Below are 18,148 nucleotides of genomic sequence, written 5' to 3'. Positions count from 1 at the left end.
GTGTCTCTTGTTGGAAAGCAACCAATGTAAACCAAGTCATTGTGCCAAAATCGTATTGACAGATGTAGAAAGAGACAAGACGATGTGTGGGTAGGAGCGGTTTATGGAGCACGAGGCACTTACAATTCTATTATTTTAATTAATTTTTTTATAACTGTAAGAATACAGGATATAAGAAAAAGGTGAAATATAAAAATGTACAGTGAGAAAGATTTCTCCGTATCGCTAAAGCCCGTAAGGCCGACGGTCTTTTCTAGTACCTCCTCATCGGTGCCTTTAGTGTGCACTAGTGTACACTACTGGCTTCCAATCGAATTCGCTATTTGAAATCGCTAGGGAAAAGTAACGGATTAAGTAGGGATTTTTCTCTGTGGCTACATTAGAGCAATTCCTGCCTCACTGAGCAACCTCAGCTGGTAGCTAATTTCACGTACTTAAATAGGTTATTTGATGTCTGTCAAGTTTCTTGTTAAAAAATTTGTTACTTCAAGCAAAGTGAAGTGATTTTGCAGCATAGCGAAGGACGATTTTTATTCACGTGCAACACTTAAAAATCAAGTGACGAATTGGCCAAAAATGCGGTGGTAGTGATGCGCCTAAAGGGGAAAAATAATACAAAGTCGTTCCACAGTGTCTACAGGGTGCTTTCTCGTCTATGTCGTAAGTGTTTCGCCAGATATATATCCTTCAATAATTAAGTTGCTAATTAAATAAGATGATCGATGGAAGAAATATTTTATAAATGCGATTGTTGCAATGTCAAGGATATCGCTCATATTTCTTACTTTACTCTATGTAGTTCTTAATTATTAAAAGCTTATGTTTTAAAGTTAAATTATTAGAAAATTAAAAAATTAATTTTTTGATATATTCATGTATATAAATATATTCATATTTTGAAGTTTATCTCCTGCAACTAAAGTTTTAAAATTTATGTCTATACAGTACTTTGAACCATTCCAATTAATCTTTGTACTGTTAGATTCATATACTTTTAAAATACTACTTGCTATCAGAAGTAATGTCTAATATTACCTGATAAATTATAGTCATACTTTTGTAGTTTTCTTATAATAGATGTCAATGTTTTTCCAAATTAAAACAAACAGAGCATGTAAATGCTTGAAGGTATCATTGTCTTTAAAGTTTGCTATAAAGTTAGTTACTTATATTATGTTTTAAATATAATGTTCTTACCAGTAGTACTTATAAATATCTTATATTTACAGCAAATTCTAAAATTTTTATATAATAAAATAGTTATAATATTTTTATAATATATATATTAAGCATTAAGATAAACTTAGTGAAACATTTGCCAAATACACATTTATGAAAATTAGTATTATTTTTCCTTAAATCTCTTCTTCTCACAGGATCTATGGATAAAGGACAGCTTGATGGTTTCATGGCGGATGGTGTAGCACCAACTCTGAAGAATGGCCATAACTCTAACATGGGTTTTACTAACCAGCAAGTGAAGCAACCATCCGACGTCTCCAACATCGTGTACACTGTAGGACAGTATCCACCAAAACTTCTACATAATCTCAATGCGCAAAGACTGGCAAACAAATTCAGCGATGTAGGCCTGGTAGCTGGTGGGAGCATTATTAGAGCACACAGATCAGTTCTGGCTGCTGGCAGTGCCTATTTCAATGCTATGTTCACTGTTGGTTTGGTCGAAGAGCAACAAGAGCTGGTGGAGATTCACTCAGTTTCGCCTCACATTCTCTCCCAATTAGTGGACTTTATTTACAGTGGCAATGTAGATATCACGCAGGATAATGTGCAGGAGCTATTTGCTGCTGCTGACATGTTGGAGTTAGATGATGTCGTGTCTGGCTGTATCTCCTATCTCAAACAGCAGCTGCATTATTCTAACGCCCTTGGAATTTACAGGTAAGCCTATAAATGAAAGCGTTGTCTATCGTGTTTGTTAACGTGTAAGTTTTGCGTGTATTTATATAATATGTTTCAATGTTTAAAACATCATAAAAATCTGAAATTAAGCAACTACTCGTCATTGTTGTTAATCACAGATTTGCGGAAGCGCATAACAGACTGGATCTTTTGGAGACTGCCCTACGCTTTATAGAAGTCAATTTTCCTCAAGTCTGTCAAGAGGAAGAATTTCTGGATTTGCCCAAGGAACATCTTGTTAATTTTCTCAGTAGCGATTACATTCACATTGATACCGAATGCCAGGTTTGTTCTAAGAGAATTATAGAATAATTATAGAATAATTTGAGCATTCTATGCAATGTTCAATCTTTCAGATCTTAAAAATAAGCCAAGATATATCTAGAGATTTTAAAAATGTATTGTTTATATCTCAAAAATGAGAAAAAAAAATCTATCGATCTATTGCATCTAAAAGTGATCACAATCTGACATTGATTCAGAGTCTGGATCAAAAATTATTCCATCTGTTGGAATGACAACAGATAGTCATCATCTTATTGTGATACTCGGGCATCTTTTTAGTCATAAAACTCTGATATTAAAGTCTACCTTTCGTTTTCCGCAGGTCTTCCAGGCGGCGTACAACTGGATCGTACACGACATTCCCGCGCGGAGATGCTACGTGTTTGAGGTCCTCGGCCACATACGCTTGCGATTGTGTTCATTAGCAAGGTTGGAGCGAATTATCCTGGAGTGCAAAGATGCGAGTCTCATCGTCGCGCTGCGATCTATACAAAAGGATTTAGTTTCAAATAAAGGTTGCTTGGTGCCTCTTCATGCTCAGCCCCGCGTCTGTGCCAGGAAGAACATTTTGGTGATTGGTGGATCTAAGCGAGAACATTCTGCGGACAGCTGGGGCAGGACCGCCGAGAGTACTTATGAAACTATTGAGAAATATGACATATTCACTGGGTACGACGATATTTCTATTACAGTGAATTTAGATTAAAATTGCACTAATGTATTTTAAAGGTTATTCTATATAAATTTACAGAAAAGATGATATATTGAGTTGATGCAAAAAACTTATCATTTTTCTATTAAATTTGTGAAGAAAGTTTGATTATCAAAGGAAAAATAAAAAATCCTTGTTTAAAAAAGATGTCTAATCTAAAACATATCAAATCAATGTTGTTCATTTTACTCATAAGAATAATTAATTCTTTGAGATTGGATAATTTTAATTTCTATCTTAATTGGCACGTCTTTTGCATCAATTTAATATATAACATGTAAGCAGTTAAAAAAATCAGTAAAATATCTTACATAAAATATCCCATTATAGGTTTTGACAATTGCGTTAATTAAAACATTTGTAATTTCAATTCATTCATCTCTGCATACGATAGTTTTTATGATTCCTCTTTAATATATCAACACAAATACTAATGTATTTTTCAGAATTCGCCATTATCATGATAAGAAGTCGAAATTGACACTAAAGCCAATATTAAGACAGGATTAAGTAAACGATCAGTTTTTTTTTCGTAGTTTATAAATTACTTCTGCCGGATAAACGCAATTAGGATCACTCGATAAATTTATGGCTTCTAGAGAATGGAGCGAGGTGGCTCCAATCAGCATAGGACGCATTCTACCGGGAGTGGCTTTGTTGGATGGCAAGGTATACGTTGTCGGTGGTGAGCTGGAATCTTGCATAATCGCCAACTGCGAGTGCTACGATCCTCGTGACAACGTCTGGAGTTCAATTGCTTGCATGGAGGAGCCTAGATGTGACTTCGGTCTTTGTGCCTTGGATAACTGCTTGTATGCATTCGGCGGATGGGTAGGCGAAGACATCGGCGGTTCCATCGAAATATACGACCCGATCGCCAACATGTGGACTCTCGACGGCTATCTGCCGGAACCACGGTTTAGTATGGGCGTTGTCGCATATGGAGGTAATGGTTCTTCCTGCAATTATATTATCATCGTAATTTTACTTTTATATAAACAGCATCTCAAGATATATATTATAGAACCCACTTCTTCATAGTGAGTACCGATCCTAATGTACGAACTTTCCGCAGGACTAATTTACGTCGTGGGCGGCTGTACTCATAATAGCCGACATCGTCAGGATGTGATGAGTTATAATCCCGTGACAAGAGAATGGAATTACTTGGCTCCAATGCTCACACCACGTTCACAAATGGGTATCACGGTACTCGACGGATACATGTACGTTGTAGGCGGCACCAGTAAAAATCAGGAAGTCTTAACTTCGGTTGAAAGATACTCTTTCGAGAAGGTAATTTAATTTTGTTTTGTTATGCATATTAATTTGCATAGTAATAAAAACACGATGTAAATAACTTTGATCGGTGAAATATCCAACGTCACCAATTAATGTATAACAAATTTTATTTTATTGAGCATCTTGTTGATTCAATTGTTTAAGTATATTTCTATTATTTTAAATAACTCAATTATTTTTTAAAGAAAACATGTTTTCAACATCGTGTCATGCTCATTTCGTACCCGTTGCGTTTGTAGAACAAATGGACCAGCGTGGCTCCTATGAGCATGGGCCGATCATACCCAGCGGTTGCGGCAGCTGACAGTCGGCTCTACGTCATAGGCGGTGATCAGTCGCAAGAGATCAATTTCTATCGCACGCAGATCACGATCTCGACTGTTGAGTGCTACGATCCTCACACGAACAAGTGGCATGAGTGCGCTTCCTTGCCTTCGAGCAGAGGTGAGGCGACGGCGATCGTCGCACCCTTCTGATCAACATTTCGCGGAAGTCCAGTTCGTTCGGCTTGGTATCGGCTCGGCGTTGTCGTCTCTTCTTACTTTTCAAATCTGTCGGCGCTTCTTTTCGTTAATATCTATTCCGCGTTATCAAACTTCACAAAGAGCGTTGTATCCATTAGGTAGATAGTCGATCGTGTTAATCTAAAGAGTATTGTAGAATTATTAATTTTTAGAAATACTCCCCCCGCGTTCACTTTTTAAATACTTTTTAAATACTCACACTTTTTGAATACTCCCATTTACTAAGGTATTATACATATTAAGATTAAGTTCTAACTAAAAAAGATTATTACTATTTCTCACGAATCGCTAATTGGTACGTTAAAAGGAGCCTAGGATCCAAGGAATGTAGAATCTAACGAATTTGAGTTCTAAAAAAAGCTGGGATTAAAGAATCTAGAATCTAAGGAATTTAAGAGATACAAGAGGAATCATTTTTATAATTCAAAGAGCTTTGACTCAACACATTCAAGATTTAAATATTTTACACCCCAGACATCTGGACTGTAACTTCTTGTAATGTATTGAGGAAAAAAAGATAAAACTTAAAATACCCAGCGCTCAAAAGTAGGGTCCAAATTATTCAAATTTTCCAAAATTTTGGATCCAAGTAACATAAGATTTACAGAATCTACAATCCAAGGAATGTAGGACCCGAGTTTTTTAAAACGTAACTCGATCAAAGTTCAATGGAATTTAAGACCCAATAAAAATTCAGGTCTGATGGAAATATCCTAAAAAAATATTTGTTATTTCTTTGTTATTTTAACGCTTAACGCGTGTACGAATTGGACGTAATAGTCTTAATTCGAAGCTGTAGATATTGGATCATTTATTACACTTATGTTACAATCAGGTTAACGTGCGAACGGATTTGAAATTGACAAAGATGTTCGTAATGAAAACGTAAAGCATATGAAAATATTTGAATATTTTTATTAATTAACGACAAGCATTAATGATGTGCGCTAGAAAGGACTGAGCCTCTTTATATTACAATATAGTCACATACCAAAGTTATTGTAATTTTTAATCGCATCACTACAAATATATCTACAAATACAGCTCGCGTTAAATATATAAGGAGTTATAAGTCGGATCCAAAGATATTTATCCTTGGATTATCTAAGGGTCTAAAGATACAAGGATCTCCAAAAGTTGGATTATCACAGAATTTAAAGATTCGTGCAAATTCACAAATTTTGAAAATCTAAATCATTAGAAATTTTACACATTTCCAAATATCCAAAAAAGTTAAAAATCAAGAATCTATCCCGAAGATTATATACTCTTACATTGATAATTAAGAAGAAAGTTAATAAAAATTTGAATATTAATTCTCTCTAGAAGACATAAATAACATAATTTGAATTAATTTAAAAATTCAAAGAAATAAGCATACGGGAATTTCACGGTTAAATCGATTCAGTGGTCCTTGGAACTTTTAACCCTTGACACTTTGGAATCTCAGGATCTAAGGATTCCAAAATATGTACGTTATTAAATAAGATAACCATGTTTCTTAATTGGCGTGCAAAACTGCGCGCAATGTTTTGTAAAATATAAGGCCACATTTTATAAAACCGTTCTAAGAATCGAAGAATCGCCGGTCTCTGTAATTAATTGTCCATATTACAATTCGATTTGCCATTGTTCGAAGTGTGATGTTTGGTGCTACGTGAACATTCGTAAATAATATACGATTATTCTTCAATTTTTTGACACAGGATAAATATGAATGAGATTGCCTTTTGTTGTGGATAATTTTGGCCCACTCTATTTATTTCTATTATTATTAAAAAGTTTCTTTTACTGTTGTAAAATAAACGTCGCATATAATTTTTTATATATTTCCTTTTGTATGATTTTAATTAACATAAAAGTGTCGAAATAAATTCTTAACACGATTATGTTGGAATATATAAGAAACTTGCTTACAGATCCGTTAATTGCTAGATCTATTGTATACTATGTATTATATAAATAAGTACGAAAAACTCAATGATATACGAAAACCATGTAGACATAAAAAATATGAATGTATAAATCTATAAGTATAGTAATATTAATATTCTCTATAAAAAATGATAAACTTCAGACCTAACAAGACTTGTAGATCTGCGATTCTAGATTTCTACAATGTGATATTGAATAAACAAACGCTAACGAGACACATGCGAAAGATTATAAACAAGTATTATAATACTCCAAACAGCCTTAAAATTTGTAGGTAAAAACATCTATGGATTTTCGGAATTATATAAATATATGGATAAAAAAATAATGATTAATAATTTCGATCGATCTAGCAATTTATGGATGTGATGATACATTAATGTATCATGCTATGCTAATAACAAAAACTAGATGAACGATGTTCTGAAAAAATTCTAATTTTTAAAAAATTGAATAATTATAACACAGATATTTTAATTGAACTTGAGTTTTTATTTTCAGTAAATATAATTTTTACTAATTATTTGTTTTTTGTTATCAGCAACTAATATAGATATATAAAGTTAAGTATATATTTTTATAACTTATTTTTATATTTTTAAAATTGTATGTCCAAAAGATTAATTTTCAGGAACGTTTAAAACAATTGAAACAAAGGACATCTCCAGCATGTTTATCCTTCCTGAATAAAAATCATCAAAGAAGCTAGAGAATACAAGGTGATAAATATACAACAGATTATGTATATTTGTGATCAATCAATAAAAATTGCTGGAAAAATGTTCTTTCATGTTTAGAATTTTGAAGATATTTAGTCAAAAGATCATTTGATATATATAGTAAGGAACTATTTGTGTTTCTCTACTCTCTTACTATACGAAATACATTTACTATGATTAATATTGTATGTAATTAAAACAACACAAGAGAAGATAATTATTTACAATAGATATAATAATAGATACAATGGAATCTAAAGGTTTTTATTTAATTGACGAGAAATCTAAAATTCAAGGAATTTAGGATTCAAACTAATGCTCCAAAGAGAGGAAAAACATAGAATTAAAAATTATAATATAAAAGATTAGAGTTACAATATGGTTCTTAATCCCTCTTAATTGTTAATACATTTCCAGCTCTTCGAAATTTATATCACAACTGACATTTACAAGAGCGCCATAACATGTCTCTGCAATATAAATTTTTAGTCCTTTATATGAAACGCTAAAACTGATTACATTTATATTAACGGCACACTTACATATATTCAGAGGTTTACTCTACTTATATTTCAGAATAACGAATTCTTTCAAGGTTCAGGTTTTTATTTTGAAGAATTCAGAGATCCTGCCAAACTGAATCTTGCAACGCGAGTTTCCAACGTAGAGCATTTAGAAATTTATGAATTGTGCCTCATAATTATTTTCTCTTTCTAGTTCTGCATTACAATACATAATCCAATTCATATCTTAAATATTGATTCTTTGGGTCGTTCATGATGCGAGGATAACCAGCCACGAGAGCATCTTGACCGCCGATATAAAGGGAATTATAAATCTTCCAGTAGACGTCGCGCACTTTACGAGCCGGATGAAACAAGCCCTGTAAAAAAGAAACAACATGAAATCTTTGATATATGTCGGAAACAACCTTACGCAATGCGCAACACATTATTCAATTAATAACATACTTGCAGCGTATATTGCAAAATTTTGATTGGTCCAAGTGCAACACGCAGTCCGTCTACAGCATCCATAAATGCCTGTACCAAGTGCGGCGATGTTTCGAAAACGTTGGGCCACACGTGATTCAGTAAATGTATTAATGCATCTTCACATCCAAAACCGTAAACACCTAGTGCCATGTGCTTAATGGCAGCACATGCAGTCTGCCTGTGTACTAAGTCCCTAATAAATCACAAAATCGATTAGAAATAACAGAATTTTTACATAATTCCTAAACTACAACATATTAATTTATAGTATAATTACGTATAACCACAATAAAATTAATATATTAATTTGTGAGCAACTTACCTATCCATAAGTGCATCTTCCAATAATGGACTGACAGCATAAATATAATCTTTGCCCATCTCGCCAATATATTCGAATAAGAACGACAAGGATTTCAACACTCCATTCTGTACGTTTAGCTCAGGTACCCTGTATTCGTTCATCAATGCAGGTAAGACAGTAAAAGGACTACATGTCTCCGCAACAATAGCGATGGCGACTGTGGTACAAACACGATTCTGACGTTCTTGGACTTTCAAATTGTTCAAAAGTGTCGCTAAGACGTCATGCGGTCTATTTGAGAAAGTAGAAAAAGTTATAAATAAATGTATGTATGTATTTATATACAGAGAAAATATAATTAATTAATTAATTCAACTTACCCAATAGCTTTGGCAATATAACCAAAAGTATTTACTGTTGCTCTTCTAATAGCCTTTTTATGTGCTTTCAATAATTCTAACAATTCAAAGCATATCCTCATCCATTCTCGAGCGGAAACGTACTCAGGACCTCGATCTGCGATTCTGCCTACAAGATCTATACAATTTTCTTGTACCTATAAGATTAATAGTATTTTAAATTAAGCAAATAATATGATAGGAGTATGTACCCAGGCAGCAGGATGACGTCTAAAGACGTCATTTAGACATCATTAAGATGTCTATGACGTCTTAATGACATCTTAATGATGTCTTTAGACGTCACTTTGCTACCTAGATATGTCTGACACAATCCATTCGTAAAACACTTCGACAAAAGTTTTTCCACATGCAACGATAAAATTTATATAAAATTATAGCAAGTACGAAAAATTCGATTTTTACCTTTTCGTGTCTGTTCTTCAAGATTGGTGTCAGCCTTGGCAATAAATCCTTGATAGGTGGTGTCATCTTCGTCATTCCTATGACATTTACTATAGCTTTCAAGGCTCCCAAAATACTACCTAATACTTCTGGGTATTCCTCGCCTAAATACTCATACAAGACGACACCCAAATGTCCCATTAGTTTTTCCTAGAAATATTGTATTTGTCATAAACTTATTCCAAGCTACAAGAATCGCAAAATAAAAAATTATCATCCATAATGTTTCTCTTACTTCTTGACAAGTCTTCATAACCACGGCAATACGTGAAATAAGATCTGCAGCTTGCTGTCTAACCTTTGCAGATTTGTTATTCAATCTCCATAATATTGTACCACATATCTGTGGAAGGTACGCCTTTACTCTTTTACCTAACGTGTTGACGATTGTACCAAAACCATTGAGCATGACAACATCCTACGGAAAAGATTAAGTTATCTATTCACTATAATTAACCATTAATTTGTTATTTTTATGTAATTGTTTAATTTGTTTTACAATTTATTGTACAATTCTTATAAAGCTTGTCAAATTCTTAACAAACCTCGGTCGTTTGCTCCTGGAAAGCGTACAAAATGCCGTCGATGAGCTGCTCTTCCAAACGAGAATCGACATCTGCCGCTCCCAAATTACCCATTATCTTCTCGATAGTTTCCATCACCATTTTTCTATACTGTTCATTTTCATCTTTCAAATCATCCACTACTCTGTTGATGATCTCTGAGGCGCCCACTTTGTTAGCTATTTCCACAGTAGTATCTACAAGCTGTTATTTTACATTTCATTAATTTTACTGTATATTTTGTTACAGAAATTATTATATATAAAATTGTGTATAATAACATCTACACACACATACACAAAATGTATGGTTGACTAATTCGATCTTTAAGATATATTTAGAAACTGTATAAAACCATGCATTAAAAAAGTTTTACGTTGTATAATTTATGATACGTATATAGATAAATTCAATTATGCTACAATATACATACATATCATATGCTTTTAAAATTTTTCGATTACCTGTCTGTAATTTCTGCGATCCAATGCCATACGATGATTCCAAAAATGTTTAAAAAAGTGAGGTAGAATTTCATCTTTTATATACTGTGCTTCCACACCATCTGTTCCGCAACATTGTTTAACTACCTGTATAACAAAATAAATTTTAGGACACAGTAAAATTTCCTTATAACGAAATTTAAAAGCTTATTATGTTTATACAGCTACAAGTATACAATCATAATTTACAAATCATATAAGTGACACATATAGATATAATTTTAATACCTTTAATACAATCTTTTTCATTTCCTCGTCGGGCGACTGGAATTCACGTATAAGGATAAGCATTACTTCCCTAGTATAATAATTCGCATATTCTGCGTCCATAAGCGGGATGAGATAACCGATAGCTTTTAGGAATGCAGCTAGACCTTTACCTCTATGTGTTCGAATACCTTTCCATAGAGGTTTCAGTACTGAGTCAAAACTTTCGATACCATATGGCGTTGCAGCTTCAGCTAACGCGGCAATAGCTAACGCAGTAATGGTTCGTACTTTTTGTTGTTCATCCACCAGACCTGTAATTTTTTATTCCATAATTATTCTCTGAAGAAGAAAATTCTAAGAATATAACAAACACATGAAGATTATAAAAAATTTAATTGCAAAAAAGATTGTCATGTTAACTTATATATTTACCATGTTCTATAATCTCCACCAAACTCTTCAAGTGTGGCAAAATTGCACAGCCCATGAGGATAGCTATTTGCTGCACGATCTTGATACCAGTATGTCTCGCTTGCCAAGATTTCTTACTGCGACAAACAGCTTTCAAAAACGGAAGTAACGAAGGGATTCCAAGAGCAGATGCGACAACGGCAAATGCTCTAGCCGTCGTGTTACGTACGTATTCGTCGATATTATCGATGTCCGGTCTCATTGTGGAAATCATTGTCGCTAATCCCGCAGCCTTGGCTAAATTAGAAATGATTTCTCTGCCTTCGACACGAGCATAGTAGTCTTCGTCAATCAATAAAGGCTCGATAACAACTAGAATCTAAATATTGATCATGAATAAATGAAGTACAATAAAATTAAATAAAAATTATATGACAAAATGACAAAAATAATTACCTTGTGTACGTACGGTCGCACTAAATCATCGAGCTTATAGAGAATTCGATCGATAACTTTTACGAGTAAATGACGTTCCTGATCCTCGAGAGTGGGTGACATGAGAAGTGGTAGGATTTGATTGAAAAGCGGACCAGCACCGAATTCTCTCGCTTTGTCGGTAATTTGTCTCAAGGCAGCTTTACGCATCGGAGGTGTACCATTTTTTATTTTTAACAACAACTTCATAATCTTTCTTTCTTTCTGTTCTTCGGGACTGAGCGTCTCTTCGTCCACGTCTACTAAAAGCTTGTCGAAATACTGAGCATCTTCCGGTTTCATAAATGGCAAATTACCCTTCGGTTGATTGTCCACATACTTGGCACTCTTATCTTCAGTTTGAATGAAAAAACCTTGAGGCGTGCCGGCGATAGGAGTGGGAGTCGCCGTGAGCTTCCTAGCAGGTGTGCGAATAGGTACATATCCTAGGAGAAAGTACAAACTGATTATACATTTATTACAATATAAACGTTCCAGTATTCTACTTTTAAGCAGTTTTTTTTTCAATTTAGATTCTAGCTTTAAAAATTTTAGGAATTTTAGGAGAACTTGGAAATACTCAAATTATATAGATCTTTAAATAAAAATAACTCTTTAACTGAACTAAATTAAACTAAACTAAAAATAATCCTAAAATATTCCTAAGAAGACAATTTGTTATTCCTGTATGTGTCTTACCTGCTGGCGGTTGAAGAATTTTATATCCGGGTGGAAACAAAGCATCTAATTCGTCATCGGACAACGGTCTGTTTCGTTCGTCTATCTCACGTTCCCAACGATAAGCTTGCAGCTGTTCGGGCGTCATGGACATCAGATGTCCTGGTGTAGGAGTAGCCAAACCCATTGCTTTCGGTCCTGTCGGCGTTACTGCGCTGGGTGTCAAAATGGATGTTTGATGAGGAGTTGTGAGTGGTGTTGCTGGTGTTTGCGGTGTCATCGAGCCTGGCGTTTGATTTGACGGTGTCTCGTCCCATCTACTTCGTCGTTTACTCGCCGAAGGTGTCGGAGTTTCTTGTATCAAATCACCGGCCACACGATCGGTCCTTGGAGTCTCTGCCCATCCGCTATTATGTCCGGGAGTTTCTGCAAAGTCGACAATATAATCATGTATACCCTTCTACGATGTCCAAATTATTAAATATGCAGTTTAAATCTTAAGTGAGTTATTTTATTTACATATATTCGATATAAATTCTATATAATTATTTATAAAACATCAAGTAAAATATTGCAATTCAACCTCGCTCAGTTTTTGGAGTTTCATCCCAACGATTTCGTCTACTTGAGACTGGTTTTTCGTGAGAAGGTGTCTCTCTGCCCGGAGTTGCAGCTCCCGGCGTTGCATGAGCTGGTGTGGCGTCCCACATTCTCGTACTTACTCCAGGAGTAGCTCCAGGAGTCTCTGCTCCTCTACCATGACCTGGAGTTTCATCCCATCTAATGGCAGCTGGTGTTACCTACAACAGTTGTGCAGAAATTATTGCAAGATGGAGCACAAAGAACGAAATTTAGAAAACTAGAGTATATCTTGAATTAGATTATGTTAAATCAAATAGATTTTAATAAATTTAGAATTATATGCATTTGAATATTAAATAATTGTAAATGTTAAACAAAATATAAAAATATAGCAAACATACATCTGCGTTATCCCAAGATGTAGGTGTTGCTGAAGTACCAGATAACTTTTTCTGCACTGGAGTATCATCAGTCTGATCCCAACGACCTCTTTTTTTGGGTGCTGGTTTAGGTTCACCATTGGCCTTCAAGGTTCCATCTTTAGCTTTTTCTGCTAATCTCTTCCTTAACTATAAGAAAATATATGCAACATATGTAAGTTTTTCTTATATTCTTTGATATTTCTTATATATTCTGGTTATTTTTTCAAAATATTTAAACTTTTACATACCTCAGTTTCTTCACCTTTAAGCATTTGTTCCCGCATAATTTCAGTATATGTTCTGGAACCAACATCGGGTGTCTTACCACCTATAAACAAGTTACATCAATGATAGTAATGAATTAATGAATATATGTATAAATGTTGAATGTACTAATTGTTTGAGAAATGCAAAAAATACCTATATTCTCTTTAATATCTACCAAACTCTAATTAATAATTATATATTAGTTTTACATATAATCTAAGAAAAATTACACTAACCTTCTGCAAAAGGATCAACACGTTCAGGAGAGATAATCATTCTCCGTCTTTTCTGTCTGTATTCATCTTCTCTATCAGCTATAGTAGGTCGTCGTCTATCAGCAAATGGATCAAAATCCTTTTCTTCCCTATCAGCTATGGTGGGTAGTCGTCTATCCGCAAACGGATCATAATCCTATTTCATGTAAAAAATCATGTTAATTTGAAGATATTTTGTTATATATTACATTATTTTAGAAGCTATACTTTACAATTAATCCTGATTATAAAATATGGAACTGTTAATAATCTAATTCTTTAACTAAATAATATTGCAATAATATATAAATATTAAATATCTTATCGAGTTTGTAATACCTCAATCTCATCATTGGCAGCAATTGATGTAACATAGCCATCGAACTTATTATTGCTTCCATCATAAATATCTTGATCATAAAAACCAGTTTTTCCCAAACCAACTTGTTCTTTTTCAGCAGCTGTACTCAAAATTTCCTTCTTTTTTGACTGTATTTCTCTTATCTGAGCTTCAATATCTGTAACATATCCACAGGTAATTATTTAATATTTTATCAACCAACACCCTATATCAAATACCTTGTATCAAACATATTCAATTATCCCTATTAAACATCTTTTATAAGTTCTCTAATTAGAAAAAAAAATTTGTTTTTATTAGATAAAAATCACAATCTGTTGACAGATGATTAAAGCTCCTACTAAGATTTATTATTTGCACAGATACATGTACACAATGTCTAAGTAATTTAGACATTGGTAATTAACACACTTTAGTCGAAAAATGTTAACCAATATAAAAAGAAACCTTTATGCGTTCTCGGAATTGAATCCATCGTGTTGTGAATTCGTGCAAAAGCCGCAAAAGAGCAAGAAACACGCTATGTTTATGTTGAATTAATTCTCCTTCTTTTTAATATTAATGGAACTGGAGCGAGTGCTCCTTCGCCCAGTCTGTACTAGCAATGAAAACACAGTTAAATATGAAGATTCTCCTTCCTAGTAAAAGATTCCAAAAGCGTGTAAGCAGCCAAATTGCTGCTGAAGGCTATGTCGACAATGGAGGAGACATAGACTGCGTTCCAAAATTCACTGCCAGTGCTGAAATTCTATAGTATATGTAACATGAACTATAGATTTTCAGTACTAGCAATGGATTTCGGAACGCAGTCAGAGTCAACGCCTGCGTGATACAATTGTAGTATAAGTCTAAGTCCTTTAGGAACAGCAATTAAAGAATATAAATAGTCCAAAGTTTGAATAGCTAAGCTACAAGTGCTTTATCACAAGTGTATTATTGTCGATAATGTTCTTGTCCGTTAAGTGTTTTTTTGTTCCGACATGATGCGAGCAAATTCTTGAAATCAAGATAATAATGTTAAATTAATTGACAGGGTAAGGGCTATCGCACACAAATTGACATAACTGCATATGCATAGCATAAGACCGTATGTACCAATGAGCATCGAGTATTAAGTCGCCATATTGGTGTTCGATGCTTAATATTCGATGCTCATTGGTACATACGATCTTATGCTATGCATATGCAGTTATGTCAATTTGTGTGCGATAGCCCTAACATACTACCAGATCTAATAAATACGACTGTACTGCACTCTCGTGACAGCCAACCATATTTCTTAGAGCGATTTCAACTATCCATAAATTACCGATTGTGGTAAAAAATTTATATTACTAGCTAAAGTCCCTAAAAGGCGTGAACTTCTATTGGATATTTAGAAGACACTGAATATCGACATAATGCAATTTCGTAGTTTGTACGTAGTTTTTACGTAGTTTGTAATTTATTGTTTCTTACGGATTGTTTCATTGGCCGGTGTTAGTCAGGGCTCTTATTCTTGAAATAGTTGCATATACGTAAGTTTTACTGCGCAGGTTTAATTATATTATAAAATAGTTGCGTAATGAAAATTACGTATACGCAAAAATTTCAAGAATAGGAGCCCTGTGCTGGAATTCTGTAAAGCCCGTATCAGACTACGGATTAAGATTGAGATTGAATTGAAAATTGGCCAATCAGAGCAAAGTTCACCAAACTTGAGCTTAGTGAATTTTGCTCTGATTGGCTAATTTTCAATTCAATCTCAATCTTAATCTATAGTCTGATACTTAACTCGTTATTGGAGTAACGACAGTTTCGTTACGTTGTGCAGCTTTTTTACGGTATACAAAAGCTGCGCAACGATAACGAAACTGTCGTTAACTCCAATAACGAGTTATAGAATAGGGCTACTGGTCTTATATTTACAACATGGTTTACAATAAGAACTTAAGGTGCGGGTCCAATGGTCCGTAAATATATCTGTATCCGTAACCATAAACAAAGGGTGCTTTCCAATTGCTTAATACATCTTGACACATGTACACAAAACCAATTTATTGGTCATATATTATCTAAAATATCTTGTAAGATAATATAAAACCAATACAAAACTGATTTTGTATAACACAGTGTTTGCAACTAGAAAGCACCCAATATCGAGTCGTGATTGATCGTGATATATATCACTTGCTGGAAATACTCTGTTTTGATTGATGTATTTTTATATGTCACGTCCAACCGACCAGGCTGCCAGCCAGTGATAATTTTTGTCCAAATAATTCTTTATCTGAGACACTCCAGATACGAAACCTTCCTTTCCCAAAAGGAAGGCATCTCAGGGGGTGGGACCCGATTGACCACGATACGATTGGACACAGATTGTAATGATTAGTTCGACCTAGTAATTTACTAGATAATTCTTTTCATCGGTTGGTTGTGTCCAATCGTACCGTGGTCAGTCGGGACGCTCCCCATCTCAGGTAGCATCACTACCATTCAGACTCTCTCCTAAAGGCGGGATCACAAGAGCTCAGTAGAGTAGTGACCAGCGTAGCAGTCAGTCAGAGTCGGGTGTCGGGATCGGAAGTCCAAAGATAGTCTTCACCTCCAAATCCCATTTCTCTAATTCACTAATTCTAAACCTTAGTTCCCTCTAATTCTTAAGCAATTAACTTTAGGTTATCTTTAACATTCTTAAACATTTACGAGCGTCTTATTCTAATGCATAATTCTTTAGTTTGTTAAACAGTTTATTTTAGTTATTTCGTCACTTCCGTTACTATAACCATACTTAAGATATCTTTGTGAGCATATTATATATCAAGAATTATACGATACACATTATATATATATATATATATATATATATATATATATATATATATATATATATATATATTATCTGTAGTAATTCTATTTCTACTCCCATTCGAACATTCTTACACGGCACATTTCCTTCTACGCCTAAGCGAAACCGCGACGTGCGGTGTTCCTCCCTAGTGCCCATCGGTCAATTACGAGTGATTTGAATATTCGAACTCGCCGCCGCGCGATCCAGAACGAAGTTCCTCAGAGTCGGCAGCATCTAGAGGTCCAGGAGGTGCCGATCCACGTAAGCTACGAGAGCGCCATCCAGGGGTACAGAGAGCAACCACACGGTGGACGACCACTGGTAAGTCATTATCTACATTATTTCTATACGCGCGAAACTACGATTAAAGCCTGCGACTGTCCGACCACCGTAAGGTTATACTACGGTGTTTATACTACGCGTCTTGCGCGAAATCCATCGCGATTATCCTTGATCGCACGGATCCCCGGAATCACACGATTCGTTTAGCCCGAAAAATTGCAATCTGACCCAGTGCTAGAATTCGAGCGCTATTCTTCACGGCTGCGTGGTCGTAACCCGCCGGGACGTAATACATTCATCTTCAGAAATGCACTAATCAGCAAGCAATCCAGCATGAAAACAAGCATCATGTGCTGGCTTTATTCATAGTTGAAACCGTTTCATGGCCGGTATTCATAGTTGAAACTTATTTCAAGACTGTCTTAAGATAAATAATGTCTTAAGAAGCGAATACGGCTCTGTAATTGATTCATGACATCTTAAGACAGTACTTAAGATGATCTTAAATATAAGATCGGACTATGAATACCGGCCTTAAGGCCAAATCACACTAAAGCCCGTATCAGACTATAGATTAGGATTGAGATTGAATTGAAATTTAGCCAATCAGAGCAAAATTTACTAAGCTCAAGTTTGATGAACTTTGCTCTGATTGGCTAGTTTTTAATTCAATCTCAATCTTAATCCGTCGTCTGATACTGGCTTAACGATTGGCGATAGATGATTAACAATTAAAGATTAGATTT

The 18,148-nt window shown here is 34.5% G+C and overlaps 2 protein-coding genes across 2 annotated transcripts; one reads left to right on the top strand and one right to left on the bottom strand.

Moving 5' to 3' along the window:
* The first annotated feature begins 590 nt into the window (after positions 1 to 590).
* On the top strand, positions 591 to 7,009 carry LOC116840235 (actin-binding protein IPP-like). The gene is made up of 7 exons (XM_032806726.1): positions 591 to 660; positions 1,377 to 1,902; positions 2,043 to 2,208; positions 2,531 to 2,877; positions 3,520 to 3,866; positions 3,996 to 4,216; positions 4,462 to 7,009. The coding sequence occupies exons 1-7, from the start codon at positions 591 to 593 to the stop codon at positions 4,696 to 4,698; spliced, it is 1,914 nt and encodes a 637-aa protein (XP_032662617.1). The 3' UTR covers positions 4,699 to 7,009.
* A 634-nt stretch (positions 7,010 to 7,643) lies between these two features.
* LOC116840234 (splicing factor 3B subunit 1) lies at positions 7,644 to 15,023 on the bottom strand. Its single transcript, XM_032806725.1, has 18 exons — positions 14,735 to 15,023; positions 14,266 to 14,444; positions 13,909 to 14,083; positions 13,654 to 13,733; positions 13,385 to 13,552; positions 12,985 to 13,201; positions 12,423 to 12,827; positions 11,706 to 12,169; positions 11,271 to 11,628; positions 10,857 to 11,149; positions 10,590 to 10,715; positions 10,108 to 10,329; positions 9,798 to 9,980; positions 9,524 to 9,712; positions 9,080 to 9,255; positions 8,718 to 8,990; positions 8,372 to 8,588; positions 7,644 to 8,283 (listed from the first exon to the last, which is right to left on the bottom strand). The coding sequence occupies exons 1-18, from the start codon at positions 14,760 to 14,762 to the stop codon at positions 8,125 to 8,127; spliced, it is 3,912 nt and encodes a 1,303-aa protein (XP_032662616.1). The 5' UTR covers positions 14,763 to 15,023; the 3' UTR covers positions 7,644 to 8,124.
* Positions 15,024 to 18,148: the final 3,125 nt, after the last annotated feature.

This window comes from Odontomachus brunneus, unplaced genomic scaffold (assembly GCF_010583005.1).
Source record: "Odontomachus brunneus isolate Ranch 3 - 2012 unplaced genomic scaffold, Obru_v1 Obru_scaffold_009, whole genome shotgun sequence".
In the NCBI taxonomy this organism is placed as follows: Eukaryota; Metazoa; Arthropoda; class Insecta; order Hymenoptera; family Formicidae; genus Odontomachus; species Odontomachus brunneus.
The sequence above is the reverse complement of the archived record's forward strand: the minus strand, read 5'-3'. Positions and strand labels throughout refer to the sequence as shown.